Source organism: Agelaius tricolor, unplaced genomic scaffold (assembly GCF_023055355.1).
Source record: "Agelaius tricolor isolate 1412-34295 unplaced genomic scaffold, bAgeTri1.0.p SCAF_14, whole genome shotgun sequence".
NCBI lineage: Eukaryota > Metazoa > Chordata > Aves > Passeriformes > Icteridae > Agelaius > Agelaius tricolor.
In genome coordinates, this window is record NW_027269274.1 from 7,338,974 (window position 1) to 7,363,860 (window position 24,887).

At 42.7% G+C, this 24,887-nt stretch overlaps 1 protein-coding gene across 16 annotated transcripts in view; it reads left to right on the forward strand.

The window, feature by feature from the left end:
- CADPS (calcium dependent secretion activator) overlaps positions 1-24,887 on the forward strand; it is a 207,102-nt gene that overhangs the window by 150,136 nt on the left and 32,079 nt on the right. For 6 of the 16 annotated variants that reach the window (XM_071439450.1, XM_071439455.1, XM_071439454.1 and 3 more), the window contains 6 exons: positions 1,116-1,222; positions 6,707-6,863; positions 7,822-7,963; positions 14,554-14,700; positions 17,789-17,944; positions 20,706-20,853. In XM_071439450.1, coding sequence (XP_071295551.1) covers positions 1,116-1,222; positions 6,707-6,863; positions 7,822-7,963; positions 14,554-14,700; positions 17,789-17,944; positions 20,706-20,853 — 857 coding nt within the window. Of the gene's footprint in view, positions 1-1,115; positions 1,232-6,706; positions 6,864-7,821; positions 7,964-14,553; positions 14,701-17,788; positions 17,945-20,705; positions 20,854-24,887 lie in introns of all 16 variants that reach the window. The other 10 variants (XM_071439465.1, XM_071439449.1, XM_071439453.1 and 7 more) reach the window with 3 other exon arrangements.

Here is a 24,887-nt window from a genome sequence, read left to right on the forward strand (position 1 = left end):
AATACTTGGCCTGTTGGCATATGGATCCCAAGGGGGCAGGTCTCCCACTCCATTCCTGCTCCAAACAACCATCACAGGGAGAGTTTGCACACCCCTGGGCTGTGAGCTGCCCTTTGATACCATGGAGAGGCCAAAATACCTATGGATGCAGAGGTATGGACTGGCTGTGTAGTGAAATGCCTCTCTTTGCCCTTGCTGCTCAGGAGAGCTGGGACTGGGAGCTGGGTCTGAGCCAGAGAGACATGTCTGTGATCAGCTCTCTGGAAGCTGTCCTTCAGGGAAATTGTGGCTATTTTCTTTTCCTCTACATTATTTCTAATGAAATGCTCTAAATGTTCCATATTGTTAGCACCTCATATTTTTAATATGTTATTAATAATATAAATTACCTGGAAGAACATAATATAATAATTTTTTAGAGTTTTCAGAAAACACTGCAAAAGAACTCAAAATAGGTAAACACCAAGCTCCAGGATTTAAACTCTTTGGTTTGTTTTGCGGGGTTTTTGTTTTAAAGTTGTGTCTCTTTTCCCATATAAATCTTGCCCATGAGTGTGGGATTTACCACTTTTCACTCCCTCCAGCATGCATAACTCCTGACCCTTGTGGAGTTAAATCCTGGAGCAAGGCAGACCTGCGAGTTTTGCTTTAGAAGCAGGTGACATTTAAATTGCTCGAGTCTGACAATTTATTACAAGTGCAGACAGATTTGTTTTAATTGATCTTCTTAAAAGCATTTTTTAATGATATAGATATGATTCCTATAATAGCATCATCTACATTGAAGGATACATATTGTTCATACATTAGTGGCCAGATGCTGTCTTTAGGGAATGTGATGTTCTTATTTGAGCTAATAAAGTGCCACCATAAAGCAAACCAACTCTGACAGTATTGTGAAATTTGGAGCTGGAGCACTGTATTTTCATAGTATAATAACGAATGTGGCTTTCTGGTTTGCTCAGTACTAATTATATAAGCATTTAACATATGCATGAAAAGATCTTTAAAGCTGCAGAATATTATGGGGATTTTTTTTTTAACCTCTAAAATAACTCACTGTTCGTCTAGCTTTTCACCCTGCCTTCCTTTTAACTTGAGTTCTTGTACTACAGAGAATGTAGGCCGGTTAGTCACACCAGCTAAAAAGTTAGAAGATACAATACGTCTGGCAGAGCTGGTAATTGAAGTCCTACAGCAAAACGAAGAGCACCATGCAGAGGTGAGCAGCGTCCCCAGCGAGGTTGTGTCCGCCCAAGTCTTCCACAGGATCCGGTGGGAGCTTTGTATATTTGTGTGATGTCTTCCCAGCTGGTGCTGGTTACCTTTTTTAAAAGCTGGAAGTACACTCGAGTATGATGAAGGCAAGGTACACTTCAGGAGGAATGTGTTTTCAGAGGGGAGGGAGGGCTAAAGGATGAATTAACTGTGCTCTCCTCGATGTCAGTCTGCAGCCTTTCTGACAGTGCCAGTCTGGCCAAAATATTCACCACCAACTACCTGCAAGAGCAAGCCTGTCCACTTTCCAGAAAGGTTGTATTTCCAAATCATGAGCTGTATGTGTGTGCCTCCAGCCAGCATGAGCGGGGTCCCTGCTGCAGCTGCTGCTCCTGCTGTCCGGAGGGGAGCAAGGAAAACTGCAACAAAACAGAACCATTCTCCTTTCTGCCCCTTTCTGAGAATTCAGGTCATTTCTAGGGGTCTCCCTGGGCCCCTCCAGTACATGAACTCACCTGGTTTCCTGTTGGCCTCTTCTGCCTTGGCTTATTGGTAATAGCTCAATGACTAGTCACAGAGGTTAGGATGAACTATGCTCTGTTACTTATTGTCTGGGTTATCTAAGGCCTAATACAACCACTCTTAACTCTTTGAAGCACCTTAACAGAAAGATTTGTGTATGAAAATCACTGAAACCATGTCATAGTCAGATATACACCAGAAAATCGTGAGGCTTGATCCTGGAAACACTTGGTCCCACAGGCAGCTGGCATGGCTGGCTGTAGTCCTGCTCTCAGCACATCAGGACATTTCTCCCTGAGCAGGTGATGTTGCATACCCGTGTAAGTATTTGCAGGATTGAGCCCTGAGTTCTCTGTAAATCTGGTGCTCTTGAATGCGTATTGAAAAGTTAATAATTTTAAAAATCGGAGGGAACAGTTATTGTTTATGACTGTAGGTATTGTTGCACTCTTTCACTATTTTCTCTTTTCCTTCCCATTGATATATATATATAGATATAGATATACTCACAGTATTTTGCATTAAGAGCATTTGATAAATAATTTCACAGTCACCTAAAAATCATTCCAGTGTGTATTAAATATGCAGTATAGTTTTACTTATTGATAATACACAGCAATCCACAAAACCCAACTAACGCCTGATTACATATTTAAATTTCCTCCCTGTTTTTCTACTGTTCATTCAATCTTGGATGATCCTGGCAGGGGAAAGAGGTATGTGACTAAACCGAATGAAACGAGTCACTCCTGTCATATTCCGTGCATGCCCTCTCAGTGCCATGTTTCCTACTGGGATTTTACCCTGGTTGCCCTCGCTTCCGTAACTTTGACCGAGGAATGTAACAGCAACTTTGGGTCGGCTGCTTGCAGAGCTGGTGGCCTGACACAGGAGGGTAAATGTGGCATAGCAGTCCAGTCCATGCATGCAGCAATGGGTATATTTTACGAGCGCTGCAGTTACATCCCAACACAACCCTACCTGCCTGGACTCGCTCCTCAGCCTGTTGTTACCTGTCGTTTGCATTCACCCGACCTCTAGTACACTGTGGTGGAGATGGACTAAGTACTACACAAGTGCCTAGAATGGTAGTGGTCTTCCTCTGGTTTTGTCTGTATGTGCCTTGTACTGGATATACAGTATTTATATGTAGAGAGAGAATGTATGAGGTGAAGAGTGAAATAAACCTCCTTTTTACTAAAGCAAGGGGTGCCTGAGAGCACTATGCTTGTGCAAAAACTGTTTTATTCCACTCCTCACCAGCACAGGCTGGATGTACAACCAGCTGGGAAGGAGCTGTTTTTTAAAACACAGCTTATTTTGAAAAGAGGAAGCAGTTGCAGGACCAGTCACACTCAGCCAGCCATGCTGCCAAGATCCTTACATGATGAGGAAGGCTCAGAACTGTTCTCCAGCATCTTTTGTGTCACAAGGTTTTGATTAGAGACAGAAGGTTAATGCCAAGACAGATAGGAGGCATCCCCGTCCCTTGTTCTGAACGGGGACTTGGAAGGATGAAATCCATCTCTCTCCAGAAGCCCGGCACGCTGTCGGTGCATTTTGAATCCCTGTCCTGAGGGTGGCTGTGGCATTTCAGCAGTGCACAGGCAGTTGGCCAGCTCTCTGCACACTTTGAATTGCACCCAGGGAAAAGAGAGAAGAGGCTGGGTGGTTTATCACTGATTTTTATTGTGTTGTAGCTACATTTTACTGTCACTGTGCAATGAGCATTGCTGAGGTATTACACTTTATTTTTCCCCCTCTATAATTCCAGGTGACTTTTTTTATATATTGTCACTCACCTGGAGAAGGCTTGACCCGTGAGGTGTGACTCTTAAGTCTACTTTGGTTGTTCAGCAGAAAATTGCACTGCTTACTGGAGAAATGCCTTACTGTACTGAAAAGCAATAGTTTTTGCAATTAACACATGCCCCTTTTTTCCCCATGTGGATATCCAGGCAGGCTCCCTAATGAGAATGTAGAAAATAATACTCAAAGCATGTTCAAAAATCATTACAAAAGGAGCATGATGTCTAGTCAGTTGGGTTTGTCTTACCCATGAGAAGAAAGCAACACAGCACAGGCAGAAATAGCAGAACCCGTGTGCCTATGTCTGAAATCTGGGAGCAGGAGGTCTCTGGCATTGTATCATCTCTCCCATCAGATGTCTCCTAGCTCCCTTTCCCTTCCTCTGGATGACTGATGACAATGTCAGAGGCAATGCCATTCACCTGTTTTTAAATTTGTGTTTTCTCTCTCTATGTATACATATGTGTATATGTATATATGTATCTTAACTCCTTGAGGTCATACATATATACATGTGTATCCATGTGTAAAATATACAATAATAGGTGTGTTTGGCTAGAAAGCACACTTTTCCCCCCTTTACATTATTATTTAAGCAAAGCAGGTAAGTAGATGGTAAATAAATGAAATGTTACCATCTTGAAAAAGGTTTTCTAAGTATGGTGTTACCAATCCTACTTACAGAAATTAGGGAGGAGGTTGAGGATCCTGACAGAAGTTTGAGAATTACGGGGTTAAAATATGACTTTTCAAGCAAAAGGAAAACTGTTACTGATTTGGGCATAATTTTTTTCCACCAATGATCATATGCTTTTCTTTTTTTAAAATAGCTCTTTTTTTCCTTTTTCATGAAAGCAGGTTCTTATTGCAGGACTCTGAAGTGTTTATATTGAGATTTGTTACAGAAGACATTCTTTGGCCTCCCCTCTTTTCCCTTCCCCCCAAACGCTGGTTGCCATCATAGCAGTCGCTCCATGCCTGCAGACCCAGGGCAGTGTTGGGTGGGTGCCAGCATGGCAGGCTCTGGGCAGGCAGAGGCACAGCCAGAGAAACCACATCAGAGCAAGGACAGCCCCTGCAGCCTTCCTGAAAACTACAGCCAGGCCTTGCTGAGATCAGAGGACCCTGCACAGCTCCACTGCTCAGCAGCACTCCTTTCCCAGCCACCTCTGTGAGCAGGTTGGAGCAGGCACCAGGAGCACACCTGCCTCTGGATGGTTTTGGTTCTTCCATGGTCTCTCAGAGGTTTGATGCCTCCCAGCATGGCATTCACTGCCATCCAGACTTGTGCCTGGCTGGACACCAGCACCAAATGTGGAGAAGTGCTGAAGAGCACTGCTCCACACGTCAGCCCCACACAGGCTCCCTCACCTTGGTTTGGCTCTCCCAGAGTGATGACTCTGCAGACACCCAGGGCCACTGTCACCACTGCCACTTCACCCCTGAGCACCCCCAAGCAGGAGATGCTGCAGCAGAGCTGGGCAGCTTCCTCCATGGGCCTGAAGCTGAGGACAGTCTGCAGACAAAGGACTCTGCTGTAGCCACCTTGTCCCCATGCCATGACCACTGGGACACTCACCTGCTGGTGTTGCTGCTTCAGGCATGGGCAGACACTGAAGCTGTGCCTACATCTTCACCCCTATTACAGGGCAGGCCCAATCCTAAGATTAGTTTGGGGATCATGTGGTTATTTTGGTTATTTGGTTTACATCTTGGATGCGCTCTGGGAAGAAAATGCCGAGTGCAATGCCCAGTCTATCCATGCCTTCACATCCATTTTGTATCTACTCATGGAATAATAGCAGGGCAGTGTCAGTCTGCTTTATATTTTAAAGGATTGGAGGAGTGGAAATAGTTCCAAAGATCCCTGCCACTATCACTGGCAGCTGAGAAGTCGAGCCAAAACAGGAAAAACTATGGCAGTAACCTGTTTTGGAGGTGCTGTTCCCTCTCCGTGACGAGGTGAACCAGTAGCTGGAGTTGTGCTGTGCACATCAGTGAATCAGAACTGAACCCTGAGTGAAAGCCCATTCTGCTTATTCACGTCTGCTAAAACATGCAAAAAATGCCCTTCCCTGACTGGCAATTCCTCTTCAAACTGATTCCTCCATTCCCAATGTCGTCCGTTTCATCTCCACTCTTGTGCCTAAGCTAGAGGTTTCTTTTTCTTGCCAAGTGCCGCAAAGCTGTTCCTTAGCTCCTTTAAGTCACTGAGTAATTTCCTATCACTTCCAAATGACAGCACATGGTCCTGTGGACAGTTCTTCTCATATTGCATGTTCCCAGCCAGAAGTGACTACTGAACACGCATGCATGCATTTGCAGCATTCACATCTGAGCCATGTATGATGTGAATGTCACCTCAGAGAGCCCGCACAGCGAATTTTAAGGACCCATGTGCATGAGAATGAGTTACCTCACTGATATTTTTTGGTTTTCAAGTTTAGACATATGTTTTTCCTGCCTCTGTGAAAATATAGGCTTGCCATAGATTTTTTTTTTTACCTTGGCATGTTGATAGTAGAGCTTTGTAATGGGTTCCTAATCAGTAGCATCATGAAGGTGGTAGTGTGTTAGATAACCATGTAAAATGAACAGTGCTGTAATAACTTTTACTGGTGATGTTTGAAATATCTTGAAAACATGGTGTGAATGATTTAGGACAGATTTTAATGTCTCAGGCTTCTAGTTTTTCAAGACAAATGCAAGTACTGAATCCAAGTAGAATTTAAGCTGTTGAAAAACACATCAGAAAACCTACAAGCACAGTGAAGAAACTCCCAAATTTCTGTACTTTAGAAATAAGAATTAGTTGATTTTTTTTTCCTGATACTTAGCATCATTAATGAAGTCATTTATTGTAAATTGAACAGATGAAACCTTCTCTGCTACATTACAGCTGCATGCCTTTACAGTGGAGCTCTGAAGAGACCCTCTACAAGAAAGCTTTGTGTTAGAACCGCAGTGCCTAATTCTGTGATTAGCACTGCCCATGCAGGCTAGCACCCAAAGCACTGTTCTCTTTACAATAAAGGTAGTTTCCATGAGATGCGCTTTTTTTTTTTTTTTTTTTTTACGATATGTGGCCTAACATCTTTCCCTGCGCTTTATTAGAACTAATACACATCTTTATTATCTTTTTCTGCCAACTCTGAAGGCCTTTGCTTGGTGGTCAGATCTGATGGTTGAGCACGCGGAGACCTTCCTGTCGCTGTTTGCGGTGGATATGGACGCAGCGTTAGAGGTGCAGCCCCCAGACACCTGGGACAGCTTCCCGCTCTTTCAGCTCATTAACGATTCCCTCCGTAGTGACTGTATGTATTCTGCATTCTGATCATTCCCTTTCCAGTGGGCTGCTCAGGTTACTGATAATGCTTTCAGCCTCTCCTTACTGCACAGAGAACTGAGATGGGTGGAGATTCACAGATTTACAAACTCCTTTAGCACCAGCTTTTATTGCATTGCCACTAGAAAAAGCACACCCCTTAAATCACTGAAGTCAAAGGTGGGAAGTTGAATTTTATTTTGCTTCATCTTCTCAAGTCTCTTGGTAATGGCTGCCTGATAAGCAGGGAATTAGGTACTCTATATTTGTAATTAAATGTGTGTATTGTTTTATATATGTGTACTGCATTTATTTGGCATGGAGTAAGCCAGTCCTTGCTTTAAGATTTTATTGAAGGCAGGAAAATATTAAATTAAACAGTTCAGAAGAATAGTGCTTTGTGAAATAAGACAATTCTCCAAAGCACTTGGGCCCATGCTTTCAAAACCCATGTTTTGAATTTGGCACTTTCCTGGATAGTCCAACCCTCCCTGGGGAGCTGGTGGCAAAATTGACATTGCCTTAGCTAGGTCCTAGACCAGGACCCCAGCTAGCTTTCTAAGACTATGTGAAAAAAGCCAGGGACTCATCCTCAGAAGGCAAGTTCCAGCATCATGGTACTGAGCAACCAAAGAAGAAATTATTTTCCCACCTGCTAAACCCATAATGTTTGGCGTGCTGTGTTTCTTACACTGGTTTTATTCACAGGAAGTGATAATGTATTTGTAAGTTTTACATTAATGGAAAAGAAGATTCATTGTCTGTTTATTTGTTTGGAGTAAGAAGTCATTCCTGCTGTCTGTGTCATGAACTCTGGCTCCTGTTATGTTCTTGAAGTTTTCCTGTTCACTGACAAATTCATTGTTTGATGAAGTGCCACGCTGTGGTTTGTTACAGAGGTTGTAGTAACAGTAGTGTCTTACTATACTTTTATTTATCTATTCTAGATAATTTGTGCAATGGAAAATTCCACAAACACCTCCAAGACCTGTTTGCTCCACTTGTTGTTAGATATGTCGATCTGATGGAGTCCTCAATTGCACAGTCAATTCACAGGGGCTTTGAGCGGGAGTCATGGGAGCCAGTAAAGTAAGGAAACCTCCTTTGATACAATCGGAATTTGGGTGCAAATGGATGGAGATTCATATAGAGGTGAATTAGCAAACGTTAGACTGGACATGCAGAAAATGCTTTAAACGTTCTAGTTTAATGCTATAAATAGGAGGCCTGATCTCTTCAGGATTTTCAGGTTAATGAGGGAAGTGGTATTGGCTTTTTGAAATGCATCGCTGCCTCAGTTTGAACCATGTGCCTTTGAACAGGGAAGCATGAAAATGGGAAAACCTTCTTAACTGCCATGGCTTTTTGGAACCCATTCTAAAAGGCCTTTTCCAATGTTGCTTTTGAACTCACATAGCTCCTTTTCAGAACAAAAAAAATCTCGCTTCACTGTGTTCAGTTCCAGCCCTATAACCCCTGTGAGTCATTGCTGTATTTATTCTCAACACTCATTTTTTCCACCCACCCTGTGGGGGGGATACTGCAGTGTGTGCCTCTGGCATCAGCCCCATGGCTGGTGGCTGCACTTGTCCCCATGTCCAGGGCAGCTCTGCCAGTCCCAGCTCCTCTGCCTGTAGGATTAGATGTGCAGAAACCAAAGTAAAACATGGGCAAGATGACTCAAGCATAATGATTTCTTACATTTGGAAAGCTAGGAGTTTACGAGCAAGAAATTGGGAGCCTGAGAAAAACCCAAATTGAACTCAAGAGCTGGTGAATGATAAAAATGTGACATGTGCTTTGGATTACTGTTGTTATTTCACAGGTTTTGAAGCATTGCTGAACCCTGTCATGCTTGCTCTATAAAGCCAAGTCAGATCCTACAAAGGGAAATAGCTAACTTTTCCTTCTAATAAAGATACTAAAAGAGAAAGATGGACCATTTGCAAGTGACATGAGTCTGGCAGTGCCTCAGACCAGGAACTGGGACCAGGTGACCTCTGGAGAGACTCTTTTCCTTGCTTTTTTTGTCATTCTCTAGGGAAAGTGAAATGGCACCGCACTCTCAGAGGTTGCTGTATAAAAGAACGTGTGGTCTTTCAGGGCTTTTCACACCAAATATGTTCCGTTTACAAGGAAAAGAGATTTTGTTCAGCAGCCAGCCTCCCATATGCAACCTGGAGTCTGAGTACCCAGGTTTTTTCCTTTCTTTCTTGTGCATCCTCAGCATCCGTAAGGATTCTGCCTGCCAAATCTCGGGCTTTTTCTTGACACCTGATCATCCCCTCTGTTTTGAGTGGGGTTAAGTGGCTGGCATTCAGGAGCCTCTCTCACTTTCCATTTGCTGTCTTTGGTCTGCAGGCTAACAGGATTAAAGATCCTAAAAAATCTTGTTTCAAATAAGCAGATGTGACCCAGAAAACATACAAGAAATAGATCTTTCGAGTAGGAGAATGCCATTTTTACAGCCACTCCTTCAAGCAGAATTGCACTTCGAAGTTAGCATTAACTTCAGTTTCAGAGCTCTGCTTTAGTAAAAAATATGTATTTCCTTGTCTGTTATGAAACAGAGGCAGTTAACTCTGTGTACCTGTCCACCTGGGTCAAGCACTCAATAAACAAATCATTCTGCTTTTTTTTTCTTTTATCAGAAGCTGTCATCTTTTTGCTTTTTAATGACTTCAAGGAGTTAACTATAGATGTCCATAAGTACTTGGATGTGCTACTTGCCTGTCAAAATGCTTTGTCCCTGGGTATGCCAGCATCTATCATTTCCACGTTATCTCTGATAGTTATAAAAGAGCTTTTCTTAGTTCTCTTGTGATGGTTATTCCCTTCTGGAGTTCCAGTTACAGTGTGCTTTGAGCATTGCATCTCCAAGCGAAAGCCCAGGATGGACTCTTTCTCTTACAGACTTGGGTATATAAAAGATTTCTTCCAGCAGGAAAGTGGGTGCTTTCCACAAGAAGCTTCTGTCCATCTGGTGAAAAGATGCACCATGGGTTTTTTTTTCACGTGTTGATATTTTGTTCTTATGTCTCGCACACAAAAGTGTGAGTTGCAAACGCTGGCTCAACGTGATGTGGCCCGGTGAAGGGAGGCACCAGTGAGTGCCAGAGGGTGGCACATACAGTGCAAAGGGAAAAAGGAGTGTCATTCCTAGGATCTTATGACATTTTTCATGTGCTGTTCAGAACTAAATGTTAAGGCATCTTCATCTTTGCCTCCTGGGCAGACCACCTGCTCCTCTTTGTCTGATCGACAGGGAACTTGCAGAAAAATTCAGGTTAGAGACTTTTTCTGTTTGACTTGCCCTCCTGTATCTACTCTCTCCTCACCCCACATATCCATACTGTAGCACATTTGAATTTGTGGCCATGTATTCTCAAATAGTTTGGAGCAGCCAATTCCCAACCAAATTGTGACCTTCTATTGACACCTCTCCAGCAGAGCTTTTTTGGAAATCGGGAACACTGCAGAATATTCTTCCACGGCTTTCCTCTACTTTGGAGATAGACCTTCAAGTTGGCCAGCAAAGACAGATCATCAAAGCTGGCCGTTCCACCAGGCTTGTTGTTGTCCTGGATCTCTACAGTGCATTACAAGAAGGAAATCTCATTATCTCCTCTTAACCAAGAAATTATTCCACAACACAGAATCTTTTGAAAGGGTTTCTCTGTACTTGTGTTTGCAGTCAAGGCTGAAATATGTAGCCCTCCATAACCTGACCAGATGGCAGTTTGCAAGCATGTATTTCTTCTATTTTCATTGCTGAATACTCTGCACCTTATGCTCTGAAGAGTTAGGTATAGAAATCACAGTGAGAGAGATACTGTTAAGTATTGAAAAAAAATGGTGGGGGGAAAGCATGGACGTTGTGTGCTCATGAGGGCTCTGTAATCTGCCTCTGCAGAGCTGCTGAATTTGCAGGGGGTCCGTGCCCTATAGCTAGAGCAGCTGGTGCGCTTGTGTGAATCCACGCAGAGAAATGTGGAACACTTGTCCTTCGCACAGTCATCCAAGTATGCAGGATGCAGAGTAGGTCTGTTCTCTGGTGAGTTGAGAGGTCTTGGAAAAGTAGGGTTTGCAATGGGTTTTTTTCATGCTAGCTTCTCTCAGAGAGTGCTGATTTATCTCGCAGCCAGCTGACACGTATGTGTGTGTGTCTCTGTGTGTGTGTCTGTGTTGAAAGATCTTTTTGAGCAAATGCTAAAGCTCATGCAATGACAACCAATTTCAATGGCTTGACTAGGACATTACTCATTGACCCAGGGCTCTCTCTATCGCTCTGTAGTCCTGGCTTTAGCATCTATTAATTGCTCACTAACCCTTTGCAGGCTATTTATAAATGTATCATTAATATAAATGTCAGAACTTGAACAATATGATTATACTAATCATTTTATAAGGTTGTACAACTACAGAATGATGGTGAAAAATGTTTCCCCTTAAAAGAAGCACCGCTGTAGTGAAAGTGAGTATTTTTGTTACTATTCTGGGTGTCAGTCACAGGAAGAGCACAGATTTGACTGCCTACTTCACTATCAAGCTTTTGCTTCACATCAAGGCTTTTGTGAAAAGATTTGCTCCTGAGCGTTTGCTCAGCCTCGACAGTGAGGTTTCAAGTGTTTATAGTGATGGAAGAGACAGGCATTTGCGTCTTCCATCACTAAATCATTTCAGGCATCCTGTAGGAACTGAGCGTTTAGGTGTGGCCAAGGGTCTCGTTCAGCTCTATTCCGAACCCAGGAGACAGCTCAGTAAAAATACTGTGATTTTCCTGCCCTCCTTTCATTGCTAGGGCAGCTCTACAGGAGCAGCCGCGGTGCAACTGGACGTGTTCCATCCGGTGCTGCGGTACAGTGTGAGCACTGGGAGGGTGTGCAGGGGTACACTGCCAGGCTGTTTGCACTGAGAACTTCCCAGCAGACAGTCCAGGTGAGGGCATTTCCACAGCTCACACAAACAAACAGGGCTGAAGCAGAAGACACCAGGAAAACAAGCGTTGCAGCTCCAGAGCTTGTGTCTCTCATCAAACGTATCAGGATCCAGTCCTGAAGCTGAGTCGTCTTAAATCAGACAGCCCTCATCTTGTTGATGCAAATGCCCACATTCCCTGCCTGATGGCTGAGGTTATATTTAGCCATCTATATTAAATAGGCATGGCTGGCTTCTAGAAACAGTTTCTCATCCTGGACCTGTAGTTTTATGGTCTGAACAATTGCAGGCTTCATGGAACATTTGTTGGTAATATTAATCATTTTTTAGAGGTCTCACTGCAACTGTTAGTCAGATAATTAGATCAGTTGAACCTGAAAAACTGTGCATGTCAATTCAGGAGAATATTTTTTTTACATTAGTTACTGTATGTTAACATAATATACTCCATTATTTTGCTGTTTTGTTTTGTTTTAAAAGTACTAACTTATTCTTGCAACATATTCTTGCATCAGCAAAATAATGTGTTGTATAAAAGAAATATGTTTCCGTGCGAATATAGTATACTGTTTACTCTAGAAGTCATATTTTATTAATACAGTGTTTTTATTAATATAACACTGTCACTTCTTGAATTTTAATATTAAAACCAAAGGTCCTCTGATTTATGTATTTACCATCTGGCTAAGTTATTTAAGTTGCTTTTCCTTATACATTTATATGTTGTCCACCTCTTGCTATTTCTTTATTTATTCCATATCAGTATCTAACCACATGCACTGCCATTTCTGAAGATTTAACACTCTCTCAATCACTATGTAGTCTATGTCTCATTCAATAGTCATATCATCTTAGCAGCAGATACAGTATGAATGGAAACAATGGACAGCTTTGTGACAGTAGTGAATTCTCCTCTTTGCCTGAAAAAGAGAACATACAGATAGCAGGAAGTTAAATCTACTAAGAATCATAGAAATAATTAGAAATCAGAGCGTAGTCGTGAGGGTTTTTTCACTAGAAAAAACTTTGATTTGTGATTTTCCTCCCCAACAAGGGATTTTATTCACAAAGAATGAAGTCTGTTCCCTAACATTCACCAGCAATGACAAGCTGAGCTCTTGCAGAGATGTGGTTCACATCGTCTGATGCGTTAGGAAACATTTATTCAGGCAGCTCAATTCCACTGCTTTGGGGGTTGATATATAAAACTTGCAGTAAGAAATGAAGTGCTAAATATGTCTCAGGGAAGTTACTAAGATTTTAATATGCCTTGAAAGACATGGTGTATAATTTGATAGTTTCACAGGAAGCCAGATAATGGTGTCTGTAAAGTAACTCATTTAATCCAGGGAAATGGGCAAGACCTCCAAAGGTGCCATATCCTGATGCAGTGTCAGAGCAGGCAAGTTTGGATGCTGAAGCAGTGACTGTGTGCATCAACAGAAAAGCTTTCAGCAGCTTCAGCAGTGCAGGGTGAAGCTGAAATCCTAAATTTCTAATTCCATTTTCACTGAGTCCAAGTAAAAATCTGGTGAAAACGCATCTGGTTTTGTTCCTCACATGGGACTGTAAAACCACCTGTGGGTTGTGTACCAGGGGGTCAGGCAGTGTTCCTGGGAGAGGGCAGAAATGAGGCATTTTTCTGAAACTGGCCTCTCTTCTGAGAGTCAGGTAATATGTGAATTAGGTAATTGAGTTCTGTGTTTTGCTGATTCCCAGATCTCCTAATGTTTTCATTTTGCATGTAGAATATAACTGTGATGAGATACTCATTAAAACAGAATTAGACCAATTACAACATCTAGAGACCTAGTACAATGAAATATGTCAGGGTGCATTCCAAACTTTGGGCATGCATCACTGTTATATGCACCTTGTTCCAGGAGAGAATCTTGCATTAAATCAATACAGCTGTCCACTTTTTAAAGATCTCTATTTGCATAACAGCTGCACATCTGAAAATCTGATTGAAGTCATGATGCCCAAGTACACATGCTTCATATTAACCTTTGACTATCTTAATCACCTCATGGCCCACTTCCAGCCATGAAACAGTCACATACCAGTCCTGGATTCACTATGCACAGTGCACAAATAGTGGGGCTGGACAATCCTTTGTTTTGCACCCAGGGGAGGATCAGGGCACGGTCTTTGCAGAGGAAGAAGTTCACTGTTTCATCACTCCAGATTAGCCCATCTTTATTTGTGGAGGGTCTAAGAGAGGTTTTGCAGCAAAATTTTAACTCCATTGAGCTTGGTGGCGAGAAAAACTCTTATGGCTGGAATTATAGACTCTCTCTTTATTATTTCAAATTCCAGTCCCTTAGCAGATCTCGTAATTTAGTACTTCCATTGAGCCTGTGTGTGTAAGAACTGAGACTCTTCCTTAAAAGAGAGATGTTTTGGAAGAAAAGCTGCTCTCTGCACTTTGAAATGGTATCAGGACTTGAAGGTGCAGTTATTTTCGCAGGTGTTTAAATTCTCTGTCAATTTTTCCCTTTGCAATTCTTCTCTTCATTCTGGTTTGCTTTTTTTCAAAAGGAATTTGAATTTTATAGCAGACTGAAAACACAGTACATAAACTTTCATACTCATGCTTCTTTCTGAAATGTTTTGCTTTAGTTTTTTAACTGTCCTCATGCTGTGAACTTTGCAGATTTGTTTCTGAGTGTCATGTGCTTCTGCTACATCGGCATTGTCACTGTTATGGTATTTTTTCTTTCTGTCTGTTTCTTCCACAGGAGTTTAACAAGTAATCTGCCCAATGTGAATCTACCAAATGTGAATCTCCCTAAAGTACCAAATCTACCAGTTAACATCCCACTAGGCATCCCACAAATGCCTAGCTTTTCTGCACCGTCATGGATGGCTGCTATTTATGATTCTGAGTGTGTATTCAGTTCAAATTAGATCTCATTTAAATTTAAAGTAATCTTGGCATGGATATGTATTGTTTGTTTCTGTGCATTACATAAAACTTTAAAGAGTGATACAGTTAATTAGATGTTTTCTGAATGAGACACTAGTGAATTTCTGGCATGTGTATTTTGAGGGTTTTTTTGTATAAACCTTGAAAATTTGTCTCAACTCCCACTGAGAGTTTGAGCAAGTATCTTGCTTTACAAAATAGCTGTCAACAATGGGGTATGGTCTGAATAACATACAAACCACAGAACTCACAATGTGACATTATGTGTCTCAGCAAAGAGTTTTGTCCAAAAGAGAAGATTAATCAATTTCAATGCCAGTCAACCAATTTCTGTGGACCAGATGTAGATCTAAAAATTAATTTTATTTAATGCGAGCTCTGCAATTCCCAGATAATTTTTGTCTTGACTTTGGTGAAGCAGTCTAAGAAAAAGGAGCACCCTGTAACAGTTTTCATTCGTGTTGGGGGATGATCTAGAGAGCAATTAAAGCTCCATAGCCTTCATTACTGCCCAAATAATGCCATGACCAACTAAAGAAAGAGATTTTCAATGTGTTAGATTATGGCTTGGAAAATAGTGTCAAAGCAGTCACTCTGTAGGAGCCTTGAGCTCTGTGCTCCCAGCTTCCTGCCTGAGTGTCCCAAGGTATGTGTGTGAAGCTCAGGGGGAACACACCACAAATCCTCAGCACAGATTAGGCAAGTTCTCTTTTAGGAGATTTCTCAGTGAGCAGTGTGGAGGGTGGTACCCAGTGGGCTCAACCCAAATCTCATCATTTGAGGTAGCTCATCTCCCAGGATATCCTATGGGAACTGCTATTTGTTCATTCTCCTTCTAAAATCCTGGGGAGTTATTTAGGGTTAGCATAGGCTGGTCTCAGACAGCACTGTGGTGCTTTTCTTCTATCCTCTCACTTAATAGATAAAATTGAAGAACTCACCCAAGAATCTCCTGTTCCCTTGTGCTGAAACACCCTCAATTACATCTACACCTGGAGTCCACCAGAACGCCTCTGCCATTAGTCTGGCACAGGCAGGATTGCAGAGCACTGGTAATGAATGAAAGCAAAGAAAACACTGATGTGAGATCTTTTTAAATAGATTTAAAACCTTTTAAAATATTAGCATGGTTGTTTATGTGTCAAAGCCATACAACTCATATTCATGCTAAGATAGTTATTTTAAAGGCTAGCTTAGGCAGTTGTCTGTAAAGAGTACTTGAAAGTTTTAATCTTGCTCTGTGCATGCTTTGTGGTATTGCCCTTGAAAAGATAAGAATCATGTAATGACAGAAAATTGGATCATCCCTCTGAAAATGCTTGAGCATCAATGGTGTATTGCAAGCTGCCGGCGTGATTAGAGTAATTGTGGTGCTCACAAGCAAAATCCGAACAGTGCATTTTGGAAATGAATATACTATATTGTTTACTTGGATGGAGCCCTAATCAAAAGTGAGAAAAAGACTGAGAATAATTCTTCAAGAATTTTGAAACCAAATGGATGTCATAATATTGCTGTAGTAAATACCAATTATTGCATTTGTACACATTAAATCACTTTAAATGTAAATCCATGCAGTTCCAAAACTGGGTTTAGACTGTTAAAGCTTGCTTACACCCAAGCACAGGTTTGAACTAAAAACTCTTGGTAGATGAACATGTGAGACTGTTGTCCAAATTGGTCCCCTGGCAAAAGCAAATGCCTGATTCTTTATCTTTTCATCTCCCTGGTTCCCTTTTACTCACCCTTCCCCTCCATCAAGGACATGTTACCTGTTGCTTAGTGTCAGATATGTTTCTCTTACAACCAAGACTATTCATTCTTTATCTTGTTGACTCTGCTAGCCCAGGCTCCCTCAGGACCCCTCTGGCATGTTGGGACTACAGTTCTCACCTGGGAGTAGCCCTGTTTGCATTAGTTCCCAGCTCCTCTAGCATTAACTCAATGCAGCTGGCATCTGTCACAATAGAAACACCCTCCCTCATCTGTTTCTATAGATGATGTCAGCACAAGTGGTAATGCATGGTGTGTTAAATATCTTATAAATTACTGTGTTAGCATTAGTGGTATGCGAGGAGGGGGTTGAAACTCTTGAAGCTCCCTTGGTAATTGTTCTGGAAAAAAAAAAAAGTGAGGGAGAAGAAGAGAGGGAGAGAAAAGGGTTATAGATGCATAAATTTCTGTGCACAAACAGAGTGCAATCCAGTCCTGTATTTTTATTCTGTAAGTGGAGGTTTGAGATATAATTATACTGTGAAAAGAGCTGGTGTAGCTACACACTGCAGGACTAAAGACTTCCATCTGGGCAGGGGTGTGGGTACAAGAATATGTGCTTGGGAAAGAAATTGAGAATTTTGTGGCAGACCAAAGTTGTTGCAAAATAAATTTTTAAAAATGTAAATTTGTTGTCCTGTAATTGCCTTTGCAAAGAAAAAGGTACAGCAGTAAATCCTGCCGAAACTCCTGGATATGAGATATGAGATGTACCCTTAGCTCAATTGACTTACCCCAATTTTTTTTCAGCTGTTCAAGAGATAAAGTGTGTCCTCGCTCACCACTTGTTAGCACTGTCCCTTACCTGGAAACGGGGCCACACTGGGGGGACAAGGCAAACCCAAGATATAATTTGGAGGGGGGAGAATTGCATGAAACCCTAAATCTTAATAACTGCATACAGCCTAGTATGGCAGTTATTATTGATCAAGGATTTTCTCCCACAATTTCTGGCCTTGATTCTTAATAATCACATACATTAATGTGGTTATTAACTAAGGCTGATTTTTACCATACACACGTTCTTCCCGTTAATGTGTGTAATTCATGATGTTGTCTTACTCATCTGGTCTGGAAAGTTTTGTGGGTGATGACAGCAAGGTAGATTAGGCAACTGTATGGTAAAACTCAAAATCCTGATGGTGGAGATGGCCAGCATTGTCCTGTGTATGAAACTGCTGTCTGCCTCACACTTGTTGCAGGAATGGTCTCCACATCAGGTTGCCAAGACCCCGATGCCACTTCTGACTTTTGTTCTCATTTTGCCCTGCCAGCAATGGATCAGGCACCTCAGAAGATATGTTCTGGAAACTCGATGCCCTACAGACCTTCATTCGGGATTTGCACTGGCCTGAGGAGGAGTTTGGGAAGCACCTGGAGCAGCGCTTGAAGCTGATGGCGAGTGACATGATCGAGTCCTGTGTGAAAAGGTGGGTGCCCATGAGGGAGCCTGGCATGGTTCTCACAAGAGCTCACGGGATGCAAAGCTATTCCACCTTAAAACTGGAATTCACCCCATTGCTGTCAGTCGTGGACTCTCCCAAGCAGGCACTTGTCTGTTGAGACTGAGTGCTTATTCACAGTAAGGCAATAAATCACCCATTTTTCTGTGCTTTGTAGTAATTACTTATTTTCAGTGAGGTCACATCTTTGTAACATGCAGTTTGGTGTGATGATTCTGACTGCTGAAGGCATACCCACAAGAAAGATCCCAGCACCCGCCTAAAAAGCACAGATACATGAAAAAAAAACCAAGAAAAAATTATTTAAAAAGTGGGATGGTGTGTTGCTTGGCACACGGGTTTCACGTCTGCCGTTGATTGGGAAAAGCTGTTGTATCATCAGCCACATTATAGCATAGTTACCTGCAGATCTTCCAAAACAGAGATATCTTTAAGCAACTTTTAGACATACTGGCAGCTGTCATTTTGAAAGCAAAATATTGAAGTTAAATTTCCAACTTTTCCACTGCAATTTATGTCCATTTGCATCAGAGATAACGAGGCAAGAAGAAAAAATGAACTTGGTATTTCTTTGTGCAAAAATTCATAGACAAAGAGATGAACCAGAGAAAAAATGGATACCAAATATAGTCAATACATGCTAATATTAACTGCAGGGTGTGATGTGGCTGTCCTGTACCACACTTTCCTGGCCACTCTGCAAGTGTGAGTGTGGCATTTATTTTCAGTACAATCCTCACTAGCCTGGATGTGCAGTATCAGCACAGGGGAAGGCACATTGAATCCCTGAGATGCAGGCAGGAAGGCAGATAGCTCGAGGCTTGTTCTCTCACCATTCTGGAATAAACCCTAGTGCATTTTAAGTGCAATGAGATGTGTTGCATTTAATATCTTTGACATAGAGCAATTTATTGCAGCAGCCCATCTTTGGTCCTGTGTCTGACACAAACATTGAGCTTTAGTTGTCTTTCAGTTGTCAGACTGTGTTTTAGGAGAAAACCCAGTGATGGAGCTCTGCTCTCTTCTCTGCTCTAGCACCACCAGTGAAACTTATTTTCTCTTTTTTTCTTTTTTTCACTTGGGATTAAGGCCCCTTTGCTGTCCCTACAGCACACTTATAGCTGCAATGATCTGTAAAAATCAAAACAAGTTAGCTCAGCTGAGATAACTGGGAAAAATAAACAAATTTCCAGGTACATCTAAAGAAGAGCTTGTGTGCCTGGAAGCCAGGTGGTTTTTTTCCCTGATTTGCCTCAATCTTTCTACAAATGTGTTGTCCCTCTGTAAAAACCTGACCCATCTTGTATTGGTACAACTATATATAATGGTTGTGAGCATAAGTAGGAACATGCTCCTTTCCATGAGGAGATGGAAAATCCCAGTCTCCTTGGGTCCTTTCAGTAATTATCAACATTCTAGTCCCCGAGTCCAGGCTAAATCTGGCACTGGTAATTAAATCAGTTCAAATGCCATTGCTGATGTAAACCAATATGCTGCCTTCCCTATTTATATCACCTGCAAACAGGGCCTGGCTAAGGTTTCTTTAGCAATTTCAGTTTGACACAACATTTTTCTTCGCGTCTGTCTCTGAACTGTTGAATCCATGGAGGAGCCACCCTGCCTTCCACACTGGGTTGTATTTCAGGGCTGTCAGGAAAGCAGCCCTTGCAAGGAAGGCCTGCTCACTAATAAATCCAGGCAGAAGGACCTACATACCAGCTCAGATCTGATCCCCAGAACAGGAGCTTCACATTCATAAATGAGTTTTCATTTGCATAACCCTTGGAGGATCATTTAAGTTCAGAATTATTCCTGAGCTGCAGCTGATATTATTTGTTATTTCTAAATTGAAGCTCCTATGTTAATTTATTGGCAGATTCTGTGTGATGTGATAATTGTTCTGTGTTAGGTTAGATTGGTGAAGTACCTCTGGAATATGAAGAGGGGCTCTGAAAAAAGGCAAGGCAATGCCCACCACACTGGAAAGCATTCCCTTGTTAGACTCACAAATGCCTTGGTATTTAAAATAGGACACAGGATCAGATTTTGTAGGTTTTGGCCTAAAAAAGGTTTTGATGTATCATGGTTTGTTACTGCCAGGGATGTCAGATTTGATCTCAGTGAAACCTCAGGAGAACAGGGAGGTGGGTGATGCAGGTGTGTTCATATGCCTGTGCCTGTGATGCTTTGCAGATACAATCTGGTGAATGTGAGTGGTGCAGGGAAACCACTTCTGTGAACTTACAAGACAATTAAGAACTTCCAGTGAGCAAATACTATCATATCACTATAAATGCAATGATCTGGCAATGTCCTTACAGTCAAGCAATGAAGGAGCTTCTGTTATTTGTAGTTGCTGTCAGGGAGCAATAGGAGCTTCAGTGCAGCAGGGTGTGGTTATTAATCAGCTAATGAAACCAAATTAAAGGTGTGCATTGACACTGCTGTTTGTAACATCATCACACTGTTTATCAAGCATAAGAGAGTCACAGTTTCCCTGAAACTGTTGAACACTTTATAAATAATGTGTATTCTGGAAAGGGGGTTTCTTTTTAAACAGGAAAATCATTTTTAGAAAAAGCACATTTGTAACAATTGCACTGTGGCACTCCCAGCAGCATTCAGTTTTCTGGCTCTCAAACTCCTCTCAGTATTGTTTCAAATTTATTATTATTGTCTTAGTATGTTTAAAAGCAACTGAAACATCATCTTCTACTTTCCTTCACAGAACAAGGATTGCATTTGAAGTAAAACTGCAGAAAACCAGCCGATCAACAGATTTCCGAGTCCCTCAATCAATATGCACCATGTTTAATGTCATGGTGGATGCCAAAGCTCAGTCTACAAAGCTTTGCAGTATGGAAATGGGCCAAGAGGTAAAAATGCAGGTTCTTCCTTTCACAGCTTTTAAAGGCAATGTCATGAAATTTCCTGTCTCCTGTTGTGCTCGTTTCAGAGACGTTGTATCGTTTGTGGATTTAGCCTTCCATAGAGAGTGTGCAGATGAATGTACAGGGGGTTGCTCTCAAATCTAATGAATAGAAACATTCGGAATCCCTGTCACTTAGGAGTGGCTTTTTGCAAGGACTGTGGTATGCATACGGTATCTCTCAAGCTTGGTTGTTGCATGATGACCATACAAATTGAGTCATTAACTGCACCTTGGAGCCAGGTGTCAGCAACACACTTTCTGTGTATGGCTATTTTCTGTAGAAAAACATAAGGAAAACAGAACTGCCAAGTTGTTGCTGTGATGCATGTAAGGAAAAAAAAAAACCTACAAAAATAAAGAACTTCCAAAAGTAGATTGAAATTCCAGCTGCTTTGCCTTCCTCGAGTACTGGCTGTAATCAGCACACTTGATCATTCTGGATTTCCAGGTTCATAATGACTCAAGTTCCCAAATAACAAACCTGTTTTAATTAATTGCTGACTTTTATTTTCTTCTGAAGCCATAGTTGCAGATTGAAGTTTCTGTGAATTGACCTATGAATTAGAAAGACATGGCAAATTGGAATGAATTAAATGCATCAGAATGCTCATTTTGCTCCAGTGACTTCAAGCCAAATTGAATATTCATATACCAGTTTAGAATAAATTCACAAATACTGTTTGGCTCACCTAGTCTGCTGCTTGTCAGCATTTCCTAGATAAGCCTTTTCACTACAGTTTTCCATGGTCAGATTTTGCAGTGAATCATTGCTAGTTGTTCCTGTGTTTTTTTCAGTTGTTCACTTCAATTTGTTCCCCTGAAAGAACTTGCTCCAAAGGCCACTGGATGTAGCAGGGCTCTCTGCCCTGATGTCAGTGGTGTTTGGATCAGATTCAGCTGTTCTTTTTATTTTTCTTATACATATTTCAGTTCTGACATTTTATTTGTGACATGCACCTTGTAAGATATTTCATACTGCCCATCATCAGGTCTTATCTTGTCCTCCAGGTCAGCTGGAGCAGATCTTGAGTGGGCTTTTGTTGTCCAGGTCTGGACATGAACTTCTCTACCATTTTCTGTTCCATATTCATACCCATGTGTCTCCCCAAATCCCTCAGCCTGCAGCTGCTGCAGCATCTACCACGTCAGCTGCAAAGGTTCACGTTTGTCATGTTCCCCACTGCAAACCAGGATCAAACCCTTATACTGGCACAGTCCCTGGGAACAGGGAGATTTTGGAGATCGTGAAGACAAGGGAGGCTCATTGCATTCATTAAACTGCCAGGTTAAGTATTCAGATGGCCCAAGACTGATCACATCAGCGCTGTGCCCGGGTATCGTGTGACCAGGCACTCACTGCATCTTTCCATGCTGACTTGTGATGCTCCCTGATTGCCACAGTTTCCTCCAAATTCTGAGCATCAGTCCCGCTGCAGGTTCAGCCTGACTCAGACTGCAGGAGACAGGGGAGGAGGTGGCTGTGTGGTTGCTCCAGCTGCAGCTGGGATCAGCTGCAAATCTGCCTGGGCCACTTCCAGCAGGTGTTTGGTGCAGCAGCTCCGAGACAGCTAAACCCCTGTGGCAAGCAGCAGTTGCTGGGACATGAGGTTTTTAACAGATAGCTAAACTAACGGAACCTGTAAAGCAGACATGAATTATTGGTGCATAGGTTACCATTTAGGGCTGCAGTATCTTATACACCCTCCCTTTTCCTTTTTTTTTTTTTTCTTTTAAGTAGTGTTACTACCTCCCCCTCCATTCACTTGTGCCACTCTGTGTTTTGACTATCTCCATCTCCTGTTCTTGAAGCTGTCTAAACCTGTGTGCCAAGGTGGTCAGGCTGAGGGGGGTAAAAGTTCCCATGTGGATCTGTCATTACAACCTGGGAGAGGAGGACAAAATGCCACCCTGCCTCGTCCAGTCCCACTGGAAGTGATGAGACAGTTGGAAATGCAACAGAGGCATGGGAGCCTGGGATTCCAGCCTATGTCCTTCTCAGTAATACGGGGAGCTGGGTCTGTGCCTCATTGAGTCCCTCTGTCCTCCCATCTCTGGTGTGTAGCAGCTGCACAGGTCAGCAAGGGGAGGAATGGACAGACAGGGAGGGACAGAATCTCGCTGATGGGACCATCCATCAGTGCCCCAGCTGGCACATGGCTCCTCCAGCCTGTGTCCCTGTGCAGAAAGTTCAATGGCAGCAAAAAGGGCTCACAATGCCCACCACAGAGCTCAGGTGAGGCCTTTGGCCCAGACCTAACCAGAGATGACATTTTTGTTAGAAACAAACCACACATTTTTCTGACAGTTCAATCTGTATTTGGGCAGAGACTCTCTTGGCACCTTCCTTGCCTAGACCTGACCTTGCTCTGTGGCTTCCCTCCCACCCCAAAGGCCTTCCCTTCCACACTACCTTCAGCCACACTCACTTTAGCAGATACTTGAATGCGTTTTGCGAGCATTACCCTGTGAAACAAACACCCATCATTTCATTCCATTTCCTTGTCTCTAAAGGCAGCTGTTAAAACATTTGGTAAACATACTTTACCATCTTAAATATTTATTTTTCCTCTGAATTTTTAATACATCTAAGGGGATAAATGTATGTATTAAATGTTTCTCAGTTGGTCTAGTATGTTTCTATTTAATATCTAAGGTCAGATGGTCCTTAGAGAAATACAACATACACACAATCTGTTACATGACAAGGCAAGATACTCATCACATAAAGTCAAGTTGAATCATTGTAGTGCACTGATTATGGATTGTAATAATTGAGCTAATAGAAAGCTATGATGAACTTGATCGAGAGTGGGGGCTATGCTGGGTAAAGCAAACCAGCTCTGTGATCTTTAACCTTGAGTGTTTCCATGAAGAATGTAGAAGGACTGTTGGAATTGCTGGTTTTGCAAGCCAGGCATCTGTAGCAGCACCAGGCGCTCGCTTTCCAAACGGCCGCCGTCTCTGACCTGTCCTGGCCGAGGCTCCCCTTCCCGAGGTGGAGCTGGGGCTGTGGCACTGGTGGCACAGGGTGCACATGGCTGTGGCTGCCTGGGGCAGGCCCTGTCCTGCATGGTCACTGCCAGGGCACCGGGGCTCACTCTGCCCTGGGGATTGCGGCTGCGATGGAATGAGCGCTCAGGGTACTGCCACACCACCTCGGTGCATGCACAGGCTCCTGTCCTGCTCTCAGAGCTGTGGTTTTATTCCATTGGGGCTCTTATTTGCTTTGGAAACAAGCTTGTTATTGAACATGCATCAGTCAGTGCATTTCACAGTGAATTGCTTTGCACATAGCTAGTCATGATTGAATTCAAACTCATGACTTACGTGATGAAAGCAGTTAGCTGAATACTTGTTTGCAAAGTTTTACACACACAGAAAATGCAGTTGCAGAAGGAAAACATAATGGGAGAGACACCCCAATATATGCACTACCCCTTCTCCATTTCCCTTAGGAAGTCCTGGCTGTGTCTGCTAAGCACATCAGCAGCTTCTACCTGTACCAAGCTGTTACAGGTCCCTGTCGCCCCACAGCTTCATTCCAGCTGTGCTGGGAAAGGCCAGGTCAATCCTGGGAGCTGATAAGGCCTAGCTGTGCATTAAAGATTAATCATAACTATGATCCCATAAGGGACTTGTGTATGTCTTGACCTGCAAAGCAGGACATGGAATGGGAGCTGCCAATGCAAGTATCACCCGCTTGTTCGTGTATGTTTCCCCCGCGTGGGCCCAGCAGATCGCAGCCTGTGGCGTGGCCGTGCCCGTTTGTCCTCGTGCCCAGGTGAGGCTCTGAGTGCCCCCAGCCAGGCCCTGGGCTGGTGCTGTGCCATGTCCCCTGCCCTGGCCCTGCTGCCCTGGTGAGGGCTGTGTGGCTGCCCCGAGGCTGAACCCTGCCTGTGGACAGCCGGTTCCCTTCCTCTCCGGAGCCAAATAAAACCATGAGAGAGTGCCAGGTGTCAGCTACAATCTGGTCCCTTC